The following is a 25,719-nucleotide window of genomic DNA, read 5'->3' as shown; positions in this document are numbered from 1 at the left end:
GATCGATCTACAGGTTAGTTTCTAGTGAAACAGCAACAATTTGAGCAGAAATGCCCTCAAAGCCGAGAGATTAAAGGATTCTCCTGCTCATTCGTGTGCACGCTGAAGCAATTTTTTGCTGCTTTCCTGACATAAACACTAAAATTCCCACATGTCCCACTATATGTGTGTGTGTTTATCAATGTTAGTATAACTGCTGACTGTATGGATACACACTCGCCCAATAACTTAACATGTCACTGAGTCAGCCATTCTTTTTGGTTTCTCTACAATTATCAGATTGCCCGAAAATCAATACAGATGAATCTTATTGACATTAGTGGACCCCAAATGAGTCTTCCAGCACAATTAGGAGGAAAATGTTTTAACTTTTGCAATAAAAAAAAACCCATGGAGACAGAATGAATTGGCAGCTGGATTAGGATATTCACAACCCCACAGGAGTGTTTTAGTGTCTTCTTCAGTGGTGGAGCAGCGAGATCTAAACACGAGGAATTGTAGTCGTTAACTGGAATTTATTCTATCTCAAATCTCAAGCCAGGTTTTCTACATTTTCTACATAATTACAAAAAACTTTCCTGAAATGGAAAAAAACTGAAAGCTTTCCAGCTATTTAAAAGTTGCTTTCATTTTCACAAGATATTCCAGTTCTTACTGGTGTTCTACAACAAAACAAATGAGATCATGTCCTTTAAGGGACTATTCCTACTAGCTGTACCAGTTTGTTCCTTTCTGATAAGGTCCACACTAACTGCAAGGTGAAATAACTCTAGACTTTAAAAAAATACATGAATGCACAAATGACTGCATGATCAACATTTTCACTAAAATACACTGAAACCCCAAATAAACAACATTAGAAAATAAATATGGCGAAGAGGATGTCTGTTGTAACAAAGCTGCGTGTCTCTGTGTGTTCTGTGATCACTCTGTCCTTCTCATCAGAATTTCAGTCACTACAATCTAAACACACACAACAGCAAAATAACACATTCAAATGAGCTACCACGAAGGTAGCTGTAACTCTTTCTATGTTAAAGTACCAAAAGATAGTTTTTAAATTTCAAGCTAGAGCTTTAAAATTTATCTAATTTATCTTTGAGTTAGAAACCTGACCAGTTTCATATTTGACACACCCCTCTGTAGCCCTTGTGTAGAGGGTAGGTGCCCTACAGGGGGTGCGCTTTACCTGCTTTACGGCTGTTAGCTGTAATGCTAGCGGTTAGCATTTTCAGTTTGCCGATTGTCAATAAAGAGCACAAGAAACCAAAAAAAAAAAAAGATAAGAAGTTTGCTTTTTCTGTTGGCATCATGTTTGAGTCTGGAAGTAAACATAAGAGAGTAATGTCTTTGGAGGTGAAGCAAAGAGCTAAAACCGGAGTGAACATCGGCACGGTCTACACTAGTTTGAGGAAGCTAAAGGAGGCTACAAAATCACGGACTGATGATGACCTGGCTTTGTTGCTACTGGACTAGTAAGTAATAATATTTTTTGTGCAACAGTGTGGATTTTTTACTTGATGGTTGATCTTACGTTAGTTTGCTCGTGTGAGTGTTAGCTCATTGTCACGGCAAGCTGCAGCGGTGTTATTTAAGAGTTGTAATTCTGCTTTCAACAAGTAGGGCAGAGGAGCAGGAAACTGCTCTGATTTACTGTTTACTGCTCTGTTTAATAAGAAATATTATTCGTTCCGTTTCCACCATCGGAACATCCGGGTAACGTTACCGGATCTTCATGAGACACGCTTGTTTTCAAAATGACCCTATTCAAGGCATTAGAGTATGTACTTGGAAAGGGCCCAGTAAAGTAATTGGCCGGGACCATCGGCATTAATATAGGCCAGGACTTGTGGTTACCTCATGCTGATTGGTTGTAACTCAGTGGGAAATGACATCTGTAGATGTCGCCAAATAATTGGCTTTTGTAAAAGTAGAAAAGTTGCTGGAAAAGCAGAATGAAAGGAAAAGAAAATTAGCAGCATTGAAGCTGATTTCGAAATCACTGTTTTTCAACTCCCAGCACCTAGTTTTATGATCTCATATAGAGCGCAGTAATGAAGGGAGTTTCTGGTCAGTGACTGCAGCCTGTCACACTGTTAAGTCCCCTAAATGACAACAACATACTTTAACACATCACTCATTGCTGAAATGGTGACGATATGCTGATGTCTCAGCAAAGTCCTGAAAGAGACAATTTTGAACAGCTGAGAGGACCGAGCAGCACATTTTTCCTGTCTCCCCCCACCCCCCCAGGAATTTACCGGATCTCCCGGCTATTGTCACTGCAGCTACTGTCATCATCTGGGCTTCTGCTACTGCAGAGACTCTATCTCTTCTGCTGCATCTGCCTCCCACTGCCTCAACCAACCAAAGCAGAAAAGGGTTCATTTCAGCCCCGCCGAGCAACGAGAATAAGGGTTGGATGAGAGCTTGTGTCAACAAGACTGTCCCCATGACTGTTATGTGAAACGAGCAGCTGCAATCAAAGAAAATTACATGCAATATTCATCATTGTGTCACTTTCTTTTGGGTTTAAATAATAAACGAATCCACTTAAGTAAGCAAAGATGACAGATTTCTTTTACAGTCTGCCTTTTAACCACTACAGACAGGAGGAAGATATCATTTAAATAATTAAAAATGCACATGCGTTTCAAATGCATGTTGAAAATCTGACCAAGTTCCAAGAACTAAAATCCTTGAAACTCCACACACACTGGAGTTTTTGTAAAGCTAGCTTTGGGTGACTTACTTGAGCCCAGGGATGTCTAGAATATTGGTGAGGCCGGTCCAGTTTATGTCAAGAAGCTAAAGGAGAAAAGAAGGAGAACACAACCATGAGTTAGACTGAAATGACAGAGCGCTGAATCACTTTAAATGGATCTAAACACTTAACGGTATTGTTTCCTACCTCCAAACTACAGTTTACCACCTGGCCTCGTGTTTCTTGGCTAACAAAGCAGGTTGATTAACGACAGCAGGGAGAGTTTTTTTCAAGTGGCAGCAAACTAATAAATCAAAGGTTTATAGATTAGTTCGTACTGTCTTTGTTCCAACAAACCTTTCATAACAAGGTCTTTTGTCTCAGGCTTTCCTGCTTATAGAACTCACAAAGACTTTTCTGACTCTTACAGAGTTTTCATCTTTGATGTTCCAGACTCAACCTTATGTTCCCAAGACAAATTCTCCCCACTGACAAAGAAAAACTGATTTTCAGTCAAATCATCACATCTAAGTAGAACCCTTTATGTACTAAAGTAAAGTAAACTGCAAAGATAAACATTTCTAGTGTTTAGGAAGAGAACAGAAGTCCAAAAAAAAAACTTCACTTCATGTTTGGAGAGCATTTAGAGCTCAAATACAACAGCGAACAATGAGGTTTTGAGTTTGTATAAAAAGAGTAAATTTTATGGAAGAGTATGTTTTCAAAAACATTTGAAACCTCTTACAGAAAAATAAGTGATCTGTAGAAGCTGTCAAACCATAAAACCTGTAAGAATTTTACAGAGAAATTGGATTTGAACCCCGATCTCCCAGTCCCAGGGTGGACACTGCACCACTAGGTGACTGAGAAGGTAATGTGCTGCAAGAAAAAAAAGCCCCTGAAGTGTAAGGCGTAACAAAAATAACAAAACTGGCATCAGCGCAAAATCCCGCAATTTCTAATGTTTCTAAACAAACGCTGCATTGTAAAGTGGCGAGTGTGTGATTTTCAACAAAATCACAGATCCCTGAACAGAAAAGAATACAAGAACACCTGCCTACTGAAATATTTATGACAGTCTCCGAGGCTGTCTGCATTCTCATTAGTTTTCAGGATAATGAGGTGAGGGACTTTGCACCTTTCCAATGTGCAAAGTCCTAAAATTTAGCAGAAGATCAAATCTGAAAAGAAGAGACGGCTGAAGAGGAATCAAAGATGGGAGCGAGCTGAGACTAAAGATGTCTCTGTGTCTCCGCGGGCTTTGATCTGCCTCGGAGCTCATAGAGCCTAATGAGCCTTTCTCACCCTTCTTCTCAGCCCAACCTGCTTCTTATACTGCTGCAAACACGGTGAGGAGCTGCAGGGGAGAGGACAGGACTGCAGGACTGTGACTGATGGCAGCTGTGGTCTAAACAAAATACAGCTTGACACCTTGGCACAAAATATATAAACATTTAGATACGTGACCTGATTAATTAGATGTAAAACACTTTTTAAAACTGACAGCAGTATTTCTGCAGTCTGTACAGCATTGGGGGGGGGGGGGGGGGGGGGTCCCAGGTTGTTTACCAGCATTGAGCTTCCCAAAAAACAGCAGCAAATTTAGGAAACACCTCGACATCTACTTTCTTGCTGACAGTGAAATCAATGCCTCTCTGTGTGCACCCAATCCGGGAACCTTCCTCTCTGTTTTTAAAGCAAGTCCCCGGAGACAATGGTCGATATTTCTGGGTGTCCGGTGAAGCAAACGAATATCCAGATGAGGGCTGATCGAGCCAACACTTTCTGCATCCTGTCCAGTCTGATGAAAAAGACCGCCAGAGTCTACAAGCTACAGGTTTTACTAGCCATCTCATATTCATCACTTAGTAGTACTATTACTCCTCCTTGTTAGTGCTATTAAATACGGCACAGGAGTTTGATTATATTAATGATTAAATTTATTTAGAACATGACTTAACTTTTTTGCATTGTTTATGATGTGGCTTTTAGTCAGCGATAAATAAAATCAGGTCACTTAGATGTTTGCAGGACATTTCTGAAGTAATCTACCTCCAGAGGGCTGATGGAGTAGCTTGTAGGCCATCCTTAATGTAAATATCTAGTCTGGCCACGACCCATAGACAGAGCTTGTTTGAGGGCTGGAATCATCCACACATATATACTATAGACAAATAACGTCCATTGTCTCGAGTCATATGGGTCTGATGAAAAATGGGAGGTTCCCACCACTGCCATTTTGTCTGTGTCACACGTCTTGTCACGCCCAGACAGTCCAAAGATGGGAAAACAGGTGGAGCTGATACGGTTGGAACAGGGTTGGAACAAATGCAGCTACTAGCTAACACAGCTAACACAAGAAACTAAGAAGAGGCTCCGGCGCTGCCTGGCTTCCATGCGTGGCTGAAGTCATGCTGGTCGTCGATGGAGCAATAATATGGACGGTTTAAATACAAGCAGACCCTCAGACCACAACGATCGAAGCTGGGCACCCTGGCCGCTAACGTGAGGTCATGCTCTGCCTCAGTCGGAGATTAATGGGAGATAAGCTACATGCTAACTCAATTCAGGCGCTTTTAGCGAGAGTAACGCGGTAAAGCGATTCTGGTTTAGATGGCTAAACTGACCTGCAGTGTAAAATCGTTTTCCTACTGTAACGATGTGTCTAGATTTCTAGGCTACAAATGGTAGGATTAACAAATTTAGGATTAAACCAATCGTTTAAAATGGGCTTTCATTTTTGTACTATATGCTTCCTAAACAACCTTTTGCACCAACATCATTGGATCACGTGTGTGTGCCATGGAGGACAGTATTCAAAGGAATATTGAACAGAGGGAAAAATTGCTTCTACTACACATTCAGTTTAATCGTCAAAAGAAAAGCACACCTAGTCAAGGCTCATAGAGAGCGATGTTTACAACGATTAGAGTTAGCTAGCTTAGAAGCCAAACCTACCTTCAACCTGCTGCTGCATTATGTAATAAACAGTGATCACTTTACAATGGAGCTGATTTAAAAAGCCTACAAAGGTCTGGAACCTTTTTTCTTGTTGCTGGTTGGATCACTGGAACCAGCCGCTACTCTCGCATCAAAGATATCTCATATTGATGAAGCATATCGTGCTAAATAACACATGTAATCCTGCACTGAAACAGTACTATTATCTAGCAATTCACTATATTGGACTGCAACACATCTATTAATATAAATGCAATGTGTTATATATATATATATATATATATATATATATATATATATATATATATATATATATATATATATATATAGTCACGTTGTGAGCCGAGAAGAGGTTAGGACCCAAAGATGCAGAGATGCCAGATGACACAGGGTTGGTAGAGATAACATAAAATCCTTTATCGCCATCCTGGAAGCTAACACAGCTAACAGAATCCTGGAAGATTCGCAAGATGGCGCCGCAGATGGCAGCCTCGGTACATTGCTCTCTTTTGTTTGTGTTGTTTTTGTATATTTTTTTGGAAATCAGCGATGCAAAACGGATTACTTTCAGTAGAGATGAACTACTGGGTATCAGGCAACAAACCACAGAAACGGATTTTCAAAAATTTGAGGACCCGGGGAGTTTATTGGAAGTTTTGATCGGAGGAACTGCTGTTTGTTGGGAGAAGGAAGCGCAGGAGGGGTAAACGAGCAGGATCGCTGGTGAGACTCCGCCAACGGGGATTTCGTATGCCTCTCCCAGCAATACACCTAGCGAACGTCCGATCCCTACCTAATAAAATGGACGAGCTGCTCCTTCTGAACAGGAACAACCGAGATTTTGCACACTCCGCTGCCCTCTGCTTTACGGAAACGTGGCTCAGTGACTTGATTCCTGATAATGGCTTATACCTGCCCGGGTTTTGTTTACATCGCGCAGACCGGGAAAAAGAGCCATCAGGGAAGACGAAAGGAGGTGGAATCTGCTTCTACATTAATGAATGTTGGTGTACAGACGCTGCAGTTCTCAGTAAACATTGTAGCTCAAACTTGGAGACAATATTTTTGAACTGTAAGCCGTTTTACTCCCCGCGGGAAATATCATCATTCATTTTGATTGGAGTTTACATACATCCTCAAGCAGATGTGAGTGTTGCATTGCAGACTCTCGCCGATCAAGTTACCTCCACAGAGAACAAGTACCCAGACTCAGTGCTCATTATTTTGGGTGATTTCAATCAGGCTAAACTTAATACCGAACTACCGAAATACAGACAGCACATCAGATGTCCGACTAGAGGCAAAAACATACTGGATCATTGCTACACAGTTCTTAAAGGGGCATACCACTCTGTCCCTCGTGCAGCTCTCGGCCTCTCTGACCATAATTTGATTCATCTTATCCCCACTTATAAACAAAAATTAAAATCTGTAAAGCCAGCCATCAGGACAGTGAGGAAATGGACAAATGAAGCAAAAGAGGAGTTACAGGACTGTTTTGATTGTACGGACTGGAGAGTATTTGCAGATGCCACAGGTGATCTGAACTAGGGCTGTCGCGGTTGAGGAATTCCTCCTGCGGTGATTCAGGGTGGCTTAATATTGCGGTGTGCGATATTATTGCAGCACTTCTTTTTTTTATTGCAGTACTATCTAAACATAAGGTTTACACATTTAAAAAAGGTTAAAATTGCCGTGCCTTCTTTAATAACACTTTACTGAATGCAGATCAAAGGGCAGTAACAACACAGATCGCAGTAACGTTTGTTTCTCCGACAGTCGGAGTCCGACTGAACTTAAAGACAACAAAATTCAGGAGGTTAAACTTTTAAATGCAAATTTGGCTGCAGCATCTAACAAATAAGAAACAAGTCCCCATGTTGTTTAGTTGTTTAAAATCAAGCATAAAAAATTACATGTACCGGGCGCGCGCGCGCCGGGTGGCGGGCGCACTATAATTTCACTTTCACACACACGAATGACGGTGATTTATAGCTCGGTCACGTCCTTGTTACTTACAAGCAAAACCAGCATGTTAACCATATACGGTTTGAGACAGGATCTGAGAGGGGTGGCAACATTTCCAGCAACACTGAAAACCCTCTCGGATGGTGCGCTCGTTGCACTAACGCACACGTACTTGTGTGCGACTCTGGCGAGCAAAGGGAATCTCTCCCGGTTGCATTCCTCCTGCAGGTAGCGAGTGAGCTCCAGCTCGGCTCAAACTCTCTTCGGGACGGTTGCAGAAGCAGTGCTTGTCCAGGACTTCAGCAGGTCTCCGAGCGTTTATTATTATTTTTTTGCCGCTGGTGGCAGCTCTGTCTCGGCCAAGGACTCTGGCTGCGCAGCAGCTGACGTACTGAAAACCAAAGTGCTCCCAAAGGAGCGAAGTGACGTTTCGTTTTGATACCAGTGCAGCCATCCTTCTCAACATGCATCATTGAGTTGAACCAAGTTCAGTAATCGCGGTGGCCCATGATGCAGCGCGGTGGGCTTCTTCATATTGCGATATTTCATTTTTGCGGTTACCGCGACAGCCCTAATCTGAACGAGCTAACAGACACTGTGACATCCTACATCACCTTCTGTGAGGAAGTGTGTGTGCCAACAAAGACTTTTCGCACCTTTAATAACAACAAGCCATGGTTTACAGCAACTCTGAGCCAGTTGAGACAGGCAAAGGAGCAGGCTTATAGGGCAGGAGACAGGCCCCTGTACAAATCACTCAGGAACACGTTGAACAAGGAGATCAGAGCTGCTAAAATTAAGTATGCAGCAAAGCTGAAAAACCAGTTTACAGCCAACAACCCCACATTACTGTGGAGAAACATTCAGCAAATTACCAACTACAGGAGACCATCCTCCATTTCTGATGCTAATCATGGCCTTGCTGAGGAGCTAAATGGCTTTTATTGTCGCTTTGAGGAAAGGAATGTCACACCCCTCCTCCACTCCAGCATAGCGGCAGCCGCCACCCCTCACCTGGACACTCTTACTCCTCTTTCCTCTAAATCACAAGCTGCGTTCCTTGTGAAGGAAGAGGATGTCTGCAACATCTTTAGGAGACAGAAAGTACGGAAGGCACCAGGCCCAGATGGAGTAACTCCTTCCTGCCTAAGGACCTGTGCTGTCCAACTAGCACCTGTCTTCACAACGATATTCAACAGATCGCTGGAGCTGTGTGAGGTTCCATCATGCTTCAAAAGCTCAACTATCATCCCAGTACCGAAGAAATCCTCCCCTACAGAATTGAATGACTACAGACCCGTGGCTTTGACATCAGTAGTCATGAAGTCCTTTGAGCGCTTGGTGCTGTCCCATCTTAAAAGCACCACAGGCCACCAGCTGGATCCCCTGCAGTTTGCCTATAGGGCAAACAGGTCAGTGGATGATGCAATTAACATGGGGCTGCACTTCATCCTGGAACATCTTGATCAACCAAGGACCTACGCAAGGATATTGTTTGTGGATTTTAGCTCTGCTTTTAACACCGTTATACCAGAAATCCTCACCTCAAAGCTTTCTCAGCTCACTGTTTCCCCTGCTATGTGTCAGTGGATTTCCAGCTTCCTGACAAATAGGAGCCAGCATGTGCGGTTGAACAATGTTACATCTGGCACAAGGCTGATCCGCACCGGTACACCACAGGGGTGTGTCCTTTCTCCACTGCTCTTTTCATTGTACACCAATGACTGCACCTCTAATGACTCAGCTGTAAAAATCCTGAAATTTGCAGATGACACCACTGTCATTGGGCTCATCCAGGATGGTGATGAGTCTGCTTATCAGCGAGAAGTTGAGAGGCTGGTGGTCTGGTGTAGTCAGCACAATCTTGAGCTTAACACCCTTAAGACTGTGGAGATGGTCGTGGATTTTAGGAAGCTTCCCACAGTGCTGCCCCCCCTCACAATATCCAACAGCCCAGTGTCAGTGGTGGACTCATTCAAGTTCTTGGGAACTATCATTTCCAGGGATCTGAAGTGGGAAACAAACATCAACTCCATCCTCAAAAAGGCTCAGCAGAGGATGTATTTCTTACGGCAACTAAGGAAGTACGGCCTACCACAAGAGCTGCTGATCATCTTCTATACAGATGCAGTCGAATCCATACTTTGCTCATCCATCACTGTCTGGTTTGGGTCAGCCACAAAAATGGACAAATGCAGACTACAGCGTATTATTAAAACAGCAGGAAAAATCATTGGTGCCCAACTGCCCTCTGTCCAGGAACTGTACATCAGCAGGACCAGGAAAAAGGCAGAGAATATTGTCCAAGATGCCACACATCCTGCATCTACTCTCTTCCATCTCAGAATCAGAATCAGAAAAAGGTTTATTGCCATTGTTAGTGAACAAACGATTCACAAACTAGGAACTTGCTTCGGTACTAACGTGCTACATATGACATGAATAATATAATTAAAAAATAGAATAGAGTAGAATAAAGTAGAATAAAATATAATAACTAGCATAAAACTTTGCTATAAAAAATGGCAGGTAAAGGTAATATGGCCGATAACGTAACGTTATGTCAAGTACCGAAGACGAGCATGGTTGTGTGTTTATAAGCTGTTCACAAGTCTAACGGCAGATGGAAAGAAGCTGTTCTTATGGGCTCCTCCCATCTGGCAGACGCTATAGATCACTGTACACAAAAACCACCAGACACAAGAACAGTTTCTTTCCTTCAGCCATTTCTCTCCTGAATCTGTAGATTATTTTACCATCCTTTTACTATAGTTTTTAATACTTAATCAGTATGCTTATGGATATGTGTGTGTGTGTGTGTGTGTGTGTGTGTGTGTGTGTGTGTGTGTGTGTGTGTGTGTGTGTGCGCGTGTGTGTGGGTATGTATATATGTATATAGGTGTGTGCGTAAATGAACATGTGTATGGGTATACATGTTCTTATGTGTTTTTAGGTATTTTTATTCTCATTTATTATGGTTGTTGTATGTTTTAGAGAGCGAACATCTACCGAAGACAAATTCCTTGTAAATGTAATTTTACTTGGCCAATAACTCTGAAATCTGAAATCTGAATCTTTATTAAAGACTAAATCCAAAAAGGGCAGGGAGCCAAAATCAAAAATTCCAAATAACAAAACCTAGAGATATCCGAAAACCAAAATCTAGAGAGGGGCACGAGACAAGGGTGACACAAACAATGACCCAACAACAAACAGAGATGCAGACAGGGTTAAATACACTGGGGCATGATGAGTGGAAGATAAGCTGCAGGTGTGTGGGGAGAGAAACCTAGTGAAAGCAATTAACTAATCAGGGAGCGGAAACTAACATGACCTAAGAGCAAAAACCTAAAGACAAGAAGAGCAAGCTAAATAACTGATATTCTAAGGGGGAAGGAAAACTACAAAAACCGGTGGGGAAAGAAACACACTAAAGAGACTAATTAAATTAAATGCTGAACCTTATAGAAAAACTGCAGCGGGGTGACTAGAGGAGACCAACGGGAGCACAGGACCTGGGAGGGATAATCTGGAGGGGCTGCAGACCAGGGGACACATGAGGAACACAAGGAGACACATGAGGGAGATGCAGACGCAGACCATGACATATATATCGTTCGTGTTGGACAACGAGAGAGAACAGACCTGAAAACCAAAGGGGGGGCAGAGCCTGTTGGCTCGTTCTTCCCCCCTTTCACGCTGTTTCTGCCACGCCAGGCAGAATAGCTGAATCGCAACTTCTAACGCAGACTCATTACCGAGTCTTTTGATTTCTGAGTGAATTAACTTAAGAAAGCGCGTCGACAAAACGCTTTACCATCAACGTGTACCGAGGACAACTCTGGACCGGGTCGCAGCGCATCTTTGTCTTCTCTGCCAGCCAAGGTGCCCTGGATGAAACATCCTAAGGTGACGCCCCGGATCCGAAAGAGGGTCCAAAAGAATTCGGTGAGACAGAACACGGTGTTTAGCGTTTTGATGCATCTTTTCCAACTAAGAGCCTAAGTTTATTCAAACCATCACTTTTCACTCAGACCCCTGGTTCTTCCTGAAGCAAAATCAGATGCACTCACGCACCCATCCCAGCTCATATCACTCTCACCATCACAACATTCTCAATCTTCATAAATTCATCAGAAGGTCTATTTGAGCCAGAACAGCATATCAACTGTTAAAGAGATTGTCCCACAAAGTTACTAATGTTGATTGTATTTCCTGTTTGTCAATTTTCAAAATCATTAGTTTAATTTGAAGAATTAAAACTGTTAATCCTTCAAACTGGTTTCCTCATTGAACTGAAACACAGACACTCAGATATTATCGGCAGTTTATGGATGAAAACAACCTTTGAGTCTTCTGAACAATATAAAATTTGGTTATTGATTTATTAAAATTAATATTCCGAATTAATACGTAGCATGGTTTCTCTTTCATAAAAGAGCATAAATCCATAACGCTACATTTAATGCTGGCAGCATTCTCGTTCGCACAGGCATCTCTGGGAAAGTCAGCTGAAGGCAGAAAAACTTATTACGATAAGAAAGCCTCACCTTCCGAACTCGATGTAGGTGACCAGGCCTGGTACTACATTTTCGCTCCCGAAACGGGTAACAATAATGCGACCTCGGGGAAGCTGGCTAAGAAACTTTGGCCCAGATGGTCTGGTCCATACCTGGCTACAGATAAGATCTCTCCGGTCGTGTATCAGATCATGATCGCCGACAAAAACATGGCGCCCGTCTACAAATGGGTACACAGGGGCCATATCAAACTGCACAAGGGTCCCACAGATTTGGCCGATACCAACAACAACAATCCACCAACTTCAAAAGGGGGGTGATAAATACGTCCCGTTGGTTCCACAGATTTCTATCTCTGATTACACAAATTTGTTTGTTTGTGAGTGTACATGGTTGTCTTTCCTGTTATACGTCACGTGCAGACTTAAGGTGTGTTGGGACGGACATGCTGTGGGCTCCTGGAGTCAGGTAAAAGGCCAGGTAACAGTGAGTGGGTTAGGCCACATAGTACTGTTGTCCAAAATTTTGTTTTTTTTAATCTTTACTAATCACCATTCCTTAGAGGTACATTAACATGAACATGATTACTAACCACTGATTTACATTTTAGTGCTGATTTACATTTCCGTTTTTTTATAGTACCTTTGACCAGTTGATTTTAACAGTGAAAATTATGTTTGTGATTATCAATTCTTTGATTTATCCTACTGGGCTATAACCAATTTTGCCCTGTCCTGACACGAGTATTTACAGTGAGGATTCACTGATACCAGTTAGGGTTTCTTTCATTTTTCTGCTTCTCGCATCATCCCTTTTTGCATCTTACACAGTCAGGGCTGCATCCATTTCTTCACTTAATGGGTAATTACACTTAAAACTAACACATAGTACAAAAGGCACTCATAGAGTTAGGTTTTTATTATTTTTATTTCTTTGATGACATGAAATGCACTTTTGTCGTGTCTACATTGAAGTGCCTACACTGTGCTCTCTCTCCTCTGTTGAGCTTGTGAGGATCCTGCGTCCTGGGGGTGGATCCGTGACTCGTCATCTGCATCGACTACTCCTGAGGGTGCTCCGGCTCGTTGGCCTTGGACGACTGTGGTTCCGGCGTGGCTGCTGGGACGCCTCATTCGTTGGGTTTACTGTCACCCGCTCTTCCCTTTTTGTGGATTACGATAAGTACTCTTACAACAATCGATTTTTAATTGGAATACTACCCTGTTCGTGGATACGTTCAAGATTTGCTCCTGCTTTGCTTTATTGCCCGTGAGGATATGAAGTTGCTGTTGCTTCGTTTATGGCTTCCGTGGGGAATAATTAATAACCTGCTGACTTGTGTTCTTCCTGAGGAGTATGCGAGACTGTTCTCCGGCGTGGGGTTCGTACCTCACCACAGATGGCTGTTCCCTTGGGATCGCATGCGGTTCTGTTGTCAAGATTCTTCATAACTTGGGTTGGTTCAACGACCAAGTGGTCTCTTGAAGGACCACATTGACCTTGAAAAGGGGGGATATGTAAGGTTATGAAGTTCATGGTTTTCAACTCCATACAGCTGGCCCCTGGGCACAATAACACCGTGTAGAAAAACCAAGGTTGAGTTGTTCCTCAGACTGTTTACATTCCAGGAGAAGAGTCCGAAGGAGAAGAAGAAGCTTTACTTAATCAAAGTACTTTATTTGTGATTAAAATTATTAAGCAAAACAGATGTTGATCAACAATAATCAAGTGAATGATCTGTGAAATAAATATGTCATGAATTATGTTTAATGAAACCAGGACTACGGTGCAGACATACTGATCCTCATCTCCATAGAAACGCATGACACATTGTTCCAACCAATCAGAGCTTTCGGCTGCCGCAGGAGAATCTGGTGTTGACTTCAAGTGTCCAATCTACTTTACTGAAACTTATCAACAAGTCAGAGATATAAAACAAGGCAACGCCATTTTAAGTCAGTTCCATTTTTGACTTCAGTTCTGTTCACCATCATCCTAAAGACAAGCGCAGCCTGGCCGGATGTGTTTTCTTTAAACTAAGAACTGTGAAACGGGAGATTTTCGTCGTTTAACAACCAGACGACGTCCTTTCAAAATAAGAGCAACTGCTGACGCTGCTGAATCGTACCGGGCCGACCCTCCAGACGGGTTTTGAAACGTTGTGACCGCTGCACCGACAGCTCCATCGTACATCCGAGGTTTCCAGACCTGGCAATTCCTGATCTACTTGGGAGACCCCACTGGGTACGTACACGGCAAAATAGCGGCTCATGTCATCACTTTATAAGCCTCGTGATATCTAGTCATAACAAAGACGACCAGATTCGATTACGTCATCCTAGAGAATCTGAACCAGACCCACACACACACACACACGCACCAACACAACATCCGAATCCATTCTCATCCATCACAGAGTAGTCCTGGTAGATTGTTTAGAATTTATAATTCAGAAATTAAAGATTCTCAAACGATCCCATATATCTCTCTTTTCTTGTCTCAAAGTCAATACAGAGTGTTTAATTAAACTCCCTGATGATAAAAACAGCCTATTCTTCTGTTTATAAAAGTGAACTACTAACAGTGTATTAAAATACAACTTTGGTTAGTTACATCACTTTGATTCCGTTACAATATATATATATATATATGTGTATATATATATATATATATATATATATATATATATATATATATATATATATATATATATATATACACACACACACACATATATATATATATATATATATATGTATATGTATATATGTATATATATATATATATATATATATATATATATATATATATATATATATATATATATATATATATAAACACATTGCATTTATATTAATAGACGTATTACTGTCCAATATAGTGAATTGCTACATAATTTATTTATTTATTCACTTCAGACCATTCAAACAAATTAAAATCAAATTCAAAATAAAAATGTCTTATTTAGGGGATTTAGAGATTCCTCTTTGGTCCTTAAAGGGGAATAGGGAGAAGCTCAAGGCTTTTCATTGCCCTATCCCTCAACATCTTTCCATTTCCAAAATCCAAATAAACATCTCTACACATACATCAAACAAAATCAATAGGCAAAACTTAAATTTTCACATTAGCAAGAAATCATATATATATATATATATATATATATATATATATATATATATATATATATATGTACTACTTCACTCTGTTGACATTCTCGTATTCTTTTCAAGTGTTCTTCATAAACAATTCTCCACATTTCCACCGGCTGTTTCCTCACTCAATTCTATGAACCTTTTCAGAGGAATGTTGTTTTGGTTGTTAAACTACTTAACTCTGACTTAAACATGGCCCACTGTTGAGTCAACACAAAGCATGCAACTAAGCAAAGAATCAATGTCAAATGGATCTTTAAACATTTTGTTACCAGGAGACTCTTGGAGAAGTTTTTGCCACTATTCCGCATGATGGGTTTATGATAATTAATCAATATTTATAACCAGTAAAAATGTTTTTTTACTTTATTTCTTTAGTGTGGTAAAATCCAAATGCAATCTTTAAAATTGCAAATATCATCTGGCTTTTAATATCACAATGTATCGTATCCTGTTCTCTGTACTGTGATGTTTATCGCATCGCCATTTCTTGCCCACAAATATCCTTATGATTCACACTAACAATAACAGATCTTCCTCATATTTACTTTTAGAATAAAGATTTTCAGGTTAATTGGATTTAAATAAAATAGGAATCCCTGGACTCCACAAAAACTGGTTTTGGCCAGGCATGGGTGAACCGGAACTGGAACTCGGGGGTTTTCTCAATGTCAAGGCGCCTTGCCTTGCGAGGCGATGTCTTGCGAGGCCAGGCGCCTTACTTACGAGGACACTGTCCTTCCTTGGTCAAAGAAAACGGTTAAATGGAACAGACTTGCATGACGTGACCGCAACTTCCACGATGCTCATGTAACGTCACGTGACACAGGAGACAACGTTATATTTTATACGTATTAGTTTCAATATAAATATATAACAAGCCTTTTACTTTTTTAATTGTGTATATATTTGTTAAATTAAATATGTAAGCGAGTTACTACCCACTAGCCCCTGAAGCTGCAACTACTAAGCTAACTAACCAACAATAGATAACTTCTTTGGATCTAAAAAAAACAATTTAAATTAGTTGACTTACTTTTAAACTTGAAAATTGTCCCCAAAAGAGCTGCCAGCTTCTGATCCGCCATCCTTTTGAAAAAAAAAAACGTGCTGTATTCTGGGTAATTTTTGACCAAGGCTAGGCTACAAGACACCTCCCGTGTATCCTCGCTCAGCTAGCTAAACGGCTAACAAACAGAGAACACACGCCTTGCTAGAACACGTGTTACGAAAATTTTATATTTCATTACCAGGTACTTTAATCCTATTAACAAATGTCCTGAAAGCATCCTCACACACACACATCCTTGTTACCTTGTAACTCCCCCCCCCCCCCCACACACACACACACACACACTGCCTCTCCCCCTCATGACCTCTCTCCCATTCACACACACACTTCTGCTTCTTTCCTTATCTCGTCATCGTCTTCCTCCGCTTATCTGGGTCCGGGTCGTGGGGGCAGCATCCCAACTAGGGAGCTCCAGACCGTCCTCCCCCAGCCTCCTCCACCAGCTCCTCCGGCAGGACCCCAAGGCGTTCCCAGACCAGATTGGAGATGTAACCTCTCCAACGTGTCCTGGGTCGACCCGGGGGCCTCCTGCCGGCAGGACATGCCCGAAACACCTCCCTGGGGAGGCGTCCAGGAGGCATCCTGACCAGATGCCCAAACCACCTCAACTGGCTCCTTTCGATCCGGAGGAGCAGCGGTTCTACTCCGAGTCCCTCCCAAATGTCCGAGCTCCTCACCCTATCTCTAAGGCTGAGCCCGGCCACCCTATGGAGGAAACTCATTTCGGCCGGTTGTATCCGCAATCTCATTCTTTCGGTCGTTACCCAAAGCTCATGACCATAGGTGAGGATTGGGACGTAGATCGACCGGTAAATCGAGAGCCTGGCTTTCTGGCTCAGCTCCCTCTTCACCACGACAGATCGGCTCAGCGTCCGCATCACTGCAGACGCCGAACCAATCTGCCTGTCGATCTCCCGATCCCTCCTACCCTCACTCGTGAACAAGACCCTGAGATACTGAAACTCCTCCACTTGAGATAGGACCTCTCTCCCGACCCAGAGTTGGCAAGCCACCCTTTTCTGGTCGAGAACCATGGTCTCAGATTTGGAGGTGCTGATCCTCATCCCAGCCGCTTCACACTCGGCCGCAAACCTACCCAGCAAGAGCTGAAGGTCAGAGCTGGATGAAGCTAGGAGGACCACATCATCCGCAAAAAGCAGAGACTAGATTCTCCTGCCACCAAGCTCGACACACTCCACACCACGGCTGCGCCTAGAAATTCTGTTCATAAAGGTAATGAACAGAACCGGTGACAAAGGGCAGCCCTGGCGGAGTCCAACCCTCACCGGGAACATGTCAGACTTACTACCGGCTATGCGGACCAAACTCGCTCCTTTGGTAAAGGGACTGAATGGCCCTCAACAGAAAATAAACTTGCAAGCGGAATTCGGGGCAGTTGCCTCGTTGCTCTGCCACAAATTGCAATTTGGTTTACTTGTCTGCTTCCTTATTGTCTCCGGTCTCTCTCTTGCTGCAGAAAATGGGTTTATTGATAAAATATATTGATAAAATCCCTAACAACATGAACATTGGAACACGTCTTGGCGGCTCTGGATGATGTATCTCCTAGGCAACCAGGGCGTGGCCAAGACATCAAGGCGAGATTCCTTGGCATTGAGAAACACCCATGGTATCGGCCTTCAAAATGGGAATCAATGCTTTTTAAATAAAAATACCAGCAGTAACACATTTTGACATTCAACTTCTTTTTGCTTAAAAACTGTAAAAAAATGTTTGTAATAGTGCTGTAGACAAGTGTGTGCATTATTTACGCATTTTAGTGAATCGTATTAAAAATGCTGTAACGTACCAAAAGGGTTAATTTTTCACCATCTACATTGACCAACATCCATGACCTTTCATCTACAGAAATAAATCCACTTTCTGTTTGGCCTTCTTCTGTTCAGCGCGTGTTGACAGTCCCTGAAGACAAAACATTCAAATACACGCTCTGTCCTAAGGTCCTACACTCTCTGCTTGGAAGCCAGACAACATTCTTCACTCTGAATAAGTGAAAACTCCATGATTTTACAGTTATAAGTTAAATAATCATGTGATGAATGAACAAGATCTTTAAATGAAATGTTTGAATAATCTGTGTTTAAATCAATGAATTTGAAATGAATTTTGTTCTCACAATGATCCATTTCCAATTCGGGAAAGAAGCATTTATGAAACCATCTCTCCTTTGACCTCCTGTCAAAGCCTCTCTGCAACCCTGCGGCTGATACCAGACAACCGGCTCTTCTAAGAGCCAAGCAAACATCAACCTTAGACCCAAATAAGCATTCTAGCTTCCTGCCTTCACCTCGAGGGATCTCAGACTGGACGGGTCTAATCGGAGCGGTCTACGGGTTCCTGATATCAGAGGTTCACTCCACCGGCAGTGACCATCGACCCCCCGGATCGAACAAGAACCTCCACACCAAGGGTGCACAGACTTGGCACGACAGATTGCGTCTGATGATGTTTTTAATAAACAACTCTAGTTTAGAACCAAACAACAAATTCTTTTACACCCAGATTTCACGCTTTCTCTCAGATACAAAGAACAGTTGCTACAACATCTAGCTTCCATCACAACACCTCACATCCACCACACAACATCTCATTATTCATATCTTGTCATTTATAAATTATTAGTTTAGGAAAAATCATTAAATTAATTTTATAAACTATATACCTGACTCTTTCTGAATTAATACAAAGTGTGTTTATGGTCCCTAAAGAAGCAAAGAACCATAGAATCTTCTGACTAAACATTCAAAGATCAATCAGATTTATATTTCATATTTATATGGAATCATCACATCTTATTGGTCATCATTACTATGTTTTAATTGCTATAATGCCAAGGTGACACCCTCTTCAGGTTAAAAGTCTGCACTACATCTGTTTCCGCCACTTGCCAAGAGGTGATATGTAACGTATGTATTTGTGATGTCAGCTGCACCACCGATGTGCTTTATAAGAGCAGAGGCGTCGCAGCCAATGCTCGACATCGGTGGGCTTGGGCAATTCACGAGCCAATAGGAAACAATACGACTCAGGGCGCTCTGCGGAAAAGGAGCTAGTATCCCTGTCAGGGACAGACTGGGATAAAAATTCCAGCCAAGAATCTCCCTCCAGGCGGGGTGTGTGTGTGTGTGTGTGTGTGTGTGTGTGTGTGTGTGTGTGTGTGTGTGTGTGTGTGTGTGTGTGTGTGTGTGTGTGTGTGTGTGTGTTAGCGGCTCGATTCTCCATCAGAGAATCTCAGAGCAGGGGGTGCAGTGTGTGTCACTACCGCAGCTCCGCCCCCTTGGTCCTTTTTGGTGTGTTTTTCAAACATGAAATGTGGGTGGAGTAAGACTCTGGTAGGGGGGTGACTTACAAAAAAATAAGAATTTCCAAAGAACCATTAGCTAAATAAACTTGCTTAAAAACAACTCTTTTTACTAACAATCTGATATTATTTGTTTACTAAATATTGTCTCAATGCACTCAATTAAAATAAGCATGCTAATTAACAACAATAATCCCATTTGTAACACAACCAGCAACAATAGCAGCTTGACTGCGGTATTCTGCTTCAGTCACTCATAAAAACAAGTGTTTGTTCATCAGAGCTGCTGCAATAAAACCTCCTCAGAGGCCTCACTGCAGAATGTGATGCATATTATTATATTTACACTGCACTGATTCACATTCAGTGAGATAGCAAACAGTCCAGGCTTGGAAAAAGCCTCTTATGGTCTGGAAATGTTTCTGGTTCGCCTAACACTCCGAGTCAAGCCTTGTACGGCACACAGAACCAAAGATAACTCTTTAAACCAACACAAAACTGGATTAGTTTTCTTTTTTGGTGGAATGATGTCACATCGTTCAACAGGAAGCTGTGAGAGGATCGAGAAGTGTTTGTTTACGTTTTAATTTACTTCGTCCTCCCCTTGAGCTCAAGCTTTGTGCCTTAGGATGAGAAATCAGCCAAAGTAGGTCTGACATGATGTGCAGCTATTTAAAGCCCCATTATAGCTCCGCTGAGTCCCACCGTTTGCTATAAATCGGTCAAACAACTTTAAGCATTGCAGCAGCGGCTCTGCAGAATGGTTGAACCGAGAAAGAGGGGAGTGTCGATAGATCGCTCGCTGGAAAAAACAGGCAACATAAACACAAATCACATCAGGTGGCTGGTTAAGCAGTTAAAGCCTAGACCGTGGGTGGCCGGACTTAGAAAAGAAACTCAGGAGAAATTAAGAGACATGAGCCATGAACTGATTCAGCAGCAATCTGGCCAAAATGATCAGTAAGGGTGATCATTTCTGACTAAAAAAGAACACAAACCGGTTAATGAAATACAATTTGAGGTATAAAAAAACTTTAGATTCATTGTAGCAATTATAGCAAAAACTGAGCAAATTAACAGAAATAGTGTGGCTAATTAGCTCTGTAAAAACCCACTCAGGTGCTAGAAAAGAAAGAAATCTGATTTTGTCTAACAAAACACAAATCCCAGTTTAATATGTTCTGACCTAATTAAATAGCTTGTTTGTAGACTGCACTATTAGTGCAACACTAAAGGTTCACTGAATTATTCACTGTCATAGTGTGATCTGCACTTACTGGCTTCTTGAGGAAAAACAGGGACAGAGCTCCAACCAGAGGTATGTCCCCTAGCAACGGCTCCATCACCACCCTCAACACGCCGTGGATCTATGGAAACACAAGATGAACAACACTGATACAAGCAGACACAAACACACACACAGCTTAGGAGGGCTCACGCTGATACACACACACACACACACACACACACACACACACACACACACACACACACACACACACACACACACACACACTGCTGGCCCGTGACATTCTTCGGCGGTGGAGCTGAAACACATGACAGGTCGGAAACTTGATCGTTGTCCAGCTTCGCACCTGCCGCTGTCATCCTCCACCTTCTCCATACCGTTTTATGAAAATTACAAGGATTAGAGTCTGTGGGTGCGCTTTGAACGCGTCACATTCACACCAAGCAGCTGCTGCGATCCACAGCAGGGAAGAAAGTTTCAATTCAAACACACATTTATTTATTTTAGAAACTTAGCTTTAATTTGAGGATTTGTAGTCGGAAAAGCTTCCAGAACGCGTTTAGTGTCTACATGCAGTTCTTCACAAAAGTGACAACCAACGTCTTTTCTTGTTTCATTTTTGGGTTCATGAAGGCAAAATTCAGAAAGACACTTACTTCCTGAAACTTAACGTATACATTTTATTTTATAAGTATTTTTTGTCTCCTGATGGCCGGGTAGAAACCTACATTTATCCCCAGTTTAAGTAGCGGCTGGTGCCTAAATGAAACCCTTCAGGCCATATGTTACCAAGCAGCAGAATCATTATCATTTTTACAGCTCTGTGCACCTCCTTTACTTTCCTACAACTTCCTTTTTCAGCCTTTTACATGATGGGACAAGATGCATTTTTGCTAGCTACTTTAGCTCAGAATAATCTAATTTTTGAGTGTTGCTAGCTTAGCAACTTTGACACTACTTTGGTCAAATTTTCAAACCCTTCTAGCAACTAAAACAACAAGTGACAGGTCTAGAGGCTTTTTCTGGTGTTTCTGAAATACTTTGGAGACTGACTTGGAATCACAAAACCCTCTACCCAGTCCCAAAGCACTCACAGGCTGCCCAGTCATTAAGCTGCACTCAGAGCAGGAGATTTTAACTCTTTTGCATTCAGATGCCAAATGAATAAGGAATATGTGACGCTGCTGCTAGCTGGACTCGTCCTGAATCACACCTGGTTTAGTTGCTGAGCTGAAGAAAAACATGGCACGGAGATGACTTGTTGATGCCACAATTCCCCATCTCTGGTTACTACGTAAGCCCGTGTGTAAACCTAAGATTAAAAACTAAACCAGACATCAAGAAACAAACAATAAAACATACATAAAACATAATAATAACACTCTCCACCAGATTTTATCTTTCGAGTCTGTTCTGCTTGAACCTGGGCTTTCCAGTCGATGCATAACCCCAATCCACACTGGAGGCACCGGGTTTCAGTTAAAATCCATTGTGGTCTATGGGGTTGATCCAAACAGGCCGCGGCGCAGAACATTTCAGGAGCATCCCAGAAGTGGCCTGCCAAGCATACGATGCGCTAATTTATGCAGTTCACATAGGGCTAGACAGGAAGTCAAACACAGTATCTGAGTAAAACGTCTGGTAATTTTCAAAATAAAAGACTATTGCAGAGATGCGATTTATTATCTATGTAGATTACGTCAATACATGTGACCTTAGCTTATTGTAATGAAGTCAATAGAGGGTAAATTGGATTAAATAAACTGCTTAAGAGCTATTTATTTCTATTCTCATTACTTTGTGACCCATAGCTGTAATACTCTATTACTATAGACTAGAGTATCATCTTGCTTGGTCTTAGGATGATTAATTAGAAGGTTCTAGGATTCTTTTAATTATTAAGGGGTCGTCACACTTTGCTTTGATTCAAGAACCAGTCAGTGTTTGCAAACAAATAAGAATTTATTTTACAAACAATTTTAAGCCTCGACAAATGGTTTAACTATTATTTACTGTGAGTGGATGCGAACTAAGAGATGGGTGTCTGAAACTAGGTGTGAATATAGTATTTCAGAGTCAAAATTTCCGCATCTCAGAGAGAGGTGAGTTCTGGATAATAAAATGATTTGGTTTGCATCTGAGCTGTAAGCTGTTCTTATCAAGCTGCATCCAGACGCTCTCTCGCTGTGTTCTACGTACCCAAGTGGAGACGCCCTTGCGGATCCGAGATGTCAGGGGCTCGGGGACAGAAGTCCATAGACCAACTCCTAGTACGACCAGGTCGGTCCAGGATCGCTCCAGGTAACGCAGGTGGACTGGATGAAACCAAGCGTCTCAAAACCACTCTGAAGGAGTGTTGCAAAATCAGCTTTGTTCTGCAGGAAAAATCTCTTGTTGTCGTCAGCTTTGCAGGTGCAAAGGTTTAAGGGTATTGACAGTGTGTCAAAATCCTTTGGTAGCTCAGCTAAAGATGGCCAGTCTTAAAGCTTTGCTCTCCAACCCTCGCTCTGTTGGAGGTTCGAACTTGTCTCTGGGTGGAAGCAGAGCGGCTGGTTTTATAGCCCGCTGTTTATCTATTACCAAAGTTATCAAGAATTCTCAGAACGCACACTATGTGATGCAGAACCGCTGAGTCTGCGAAACAAGGTTCGTTTATGTGTACTGCTTCTTAATTTAGCCTTGCTTCTTGTCTGGTGTGAGTGATCTAATCCAGTAAACATACATTGAACAGATTTGTGAAACATTTCATCATTTATAATTATACATGGCAATATTTAGTGATTATTAATTGTAAGATCTTCTTTTCTTCAAGGATTATTCTGAAATATAAAATGATTACTTATATTATGGAATCTTCTTTTCTTCTGGGAATAAAAGTTTATTTTAGGAGTTCTCTTGTGAGGAACCTTGGGGAAAGGAATGCTACTGTTCATCTTTATTATCTGATGAAGCTTCAGTTCAGCTGATGAAGTCATCTGATTAAAGAGCCTGCGTGCAGACATTCCATCTCCTGTCAGGGTAAAATACAGCAGAACGTGTGTAGCCGGGGTTATTTGCTCTGGCCGTGCATATGAACGGTGGGATCTCAAAATCAGTCCATTTGGTGAAGTTACATTATTTACACCAGCATCTATCAAGAACTGCAACGGTGTGTTTTTCATGGCTTTAGTTCTGGCAGTAAAGTAGCACAACATATACGATATCAAACGTGATTTCATTCTTTTTGGTTTAATGGTGAATGGCATGAACAACCCGTGACATTTGAAGTCTCGAGGGAGCTTGTGATCTCACGGGTATAGCGAGGACAGCAGAGAAGCCATGCCGCATCAGAGACGCTCCGCTGGTGTGGCTTTAAGTGCTGCAAAGCATGCGAGTAAATCATTCCGCTGCCGTTCCACGCTGCTGATGCCTCCAGTGTGGAATGGGGAAAGCGGCGTGAAATGTAATAGATGCAATTTGCCCGTGGGCTCAGAGGTATGTCCCAGAAGCTTTTTTACAGCAATTGTGTTACACACAGCAGGTCCAGTCGTGTCACCAAATCATCGCAGAATTGCAAAATCACGAGTGATTTCTCCAGTTCACGCGATAGCATGCAAAGAAAGAGATGGCAGCATCTATCCAAAGAAGTCTCTGTTTTCTTTTCTGTTCTTTTTACCTCAGCCCTAGAGCCACGCTTATATCCATGAGATAAATTATGCTAATTTGGTCGTGACATCACTCAGTGATTCATAGCTACTTTTAGCCAATATCTACTTTCATTTCTGAGTTGTTGAAAATCTGTCGATTCCAGGCACCAGTTGAATAATCAGTGCTACATTTCCCACTGTTGTTATGATCATTTTACTTTTGAAAAGTCTTGATAAAAATGCAGATTTATATACATCAAATAAAGAGTTTTTAATGAGTACATTCAGAAAAACTCATCTCAGATTGTGATTCGTTTGAGTTTCTGACATTTTATGAAGAGTCGCTGTAGTTATAGGGGAACTCATCACAGTCATAAGAACAATAGTGTTTACCCTCGCCCACCAGCAAGCCTTTACTAATCTGATCACTTTCATCAGGTTAGACACACTTGCTCTGGGTAAGACTAACTGGTTCCAGTGCCTGGGTGGTTCTTAATGACTCTATGCGGTTGTACTTCAGTTATGCAACGGGGACAGTGAGCAGCAAACGCCTCCCTAGGGAACCTTTACAGTGCTCTGGGGAGGAGTGCAGATTTCACCTGATGTTTCGCTGCAGTAACTTATGGGTATGCAGAAAGACTGAGAACAGGATTTTAGTTTAGCATCTTTCACTCTATAACAGTCACAAATGTATAAAGTGACGCTAATGCTTTATATAATGGTGTTTTTATACGTTCTTGTTAAGTTGGGATGTTCATTTGGACTGATTAATCAGATGGCTCATTTAATCTGATGATTTTTGCCAATTTTTCATTAATAATGCTAAAGCATACTTAATCGAGCACAGAGCAGGGATAAGTAAAAGCAGCTGCTGGAATCAACTCTCTGTGACCCAGGGGTTAATTTTTAAAGCAAGAATAATTTTCTATAAAGACCATCATGTCCAAGGTCTTTTAGGTTAATTCAATAAATGATGTTACATTTTGGTCAAACAGAAACTACATATTTGGTGAAAATAAATATAAAAATTAAAAAAAAATTGCTCTTGTGCCATCAATGGCTTTGATTTCTACAATCGGCATCGGTGTTGGCCATGGAAAACCCCATATCGATCTATTTGAATGACACGTTTTCCAATCTGT

General features: G+C 41.7%; 1 protein-coding gene across 5 annotated transcripts in view; it reads right to left on the bottom strand.

Moving 5' to 3' along the window:
- Window positions 1-25,719, bottom strand: part of esyt2b (extended synaptotagmin-like protein 2b) — a 68,762-nt gene that overhangs the window by 32,874 nt on the left and 10,169 nt on the right. For all 5 annotated transcript variants that reach the window (XM_015954640.3, XM_015954642.3, XM_015954641.3 and 2 more), the window contains exons 6-7: window positions 20,980-21,069; window positions 2,753-2,808 (exon numbers count right to left, since the gene is read on the bottom strand). In XM_015954640.3, the coding sequence (XP_015810126.3) occupies window positions 2,753-2,808; window positions 20,980-21,069 (146 nt within the window). The remainder of the gene's footprint in view (window positions 1-2,752; window positions 2,809-20,979; window positions 21,070-25,719) is intronic.

Source organism: Nothobranchius furzeri, chromosome 7 (genome assembly GCF_043380555.1).
Source record: "Nothobranchius furzeri strain GRZ-AD chromosome 7, NfurGRZ-RIMD1, whole genome shotgun sequence".
Classification (NCBI taxonomy): domain Eukaryota; kingdom Metazoa; phylum Chordata; class Actinopteri; order Cyprinodontiformes; family Nothobranchiidae; genus Nothobranchius; species Nothobranchius furzeri.
This window is presented reverse-complemented; position numbering and strand designations above follow the sequence as displayed.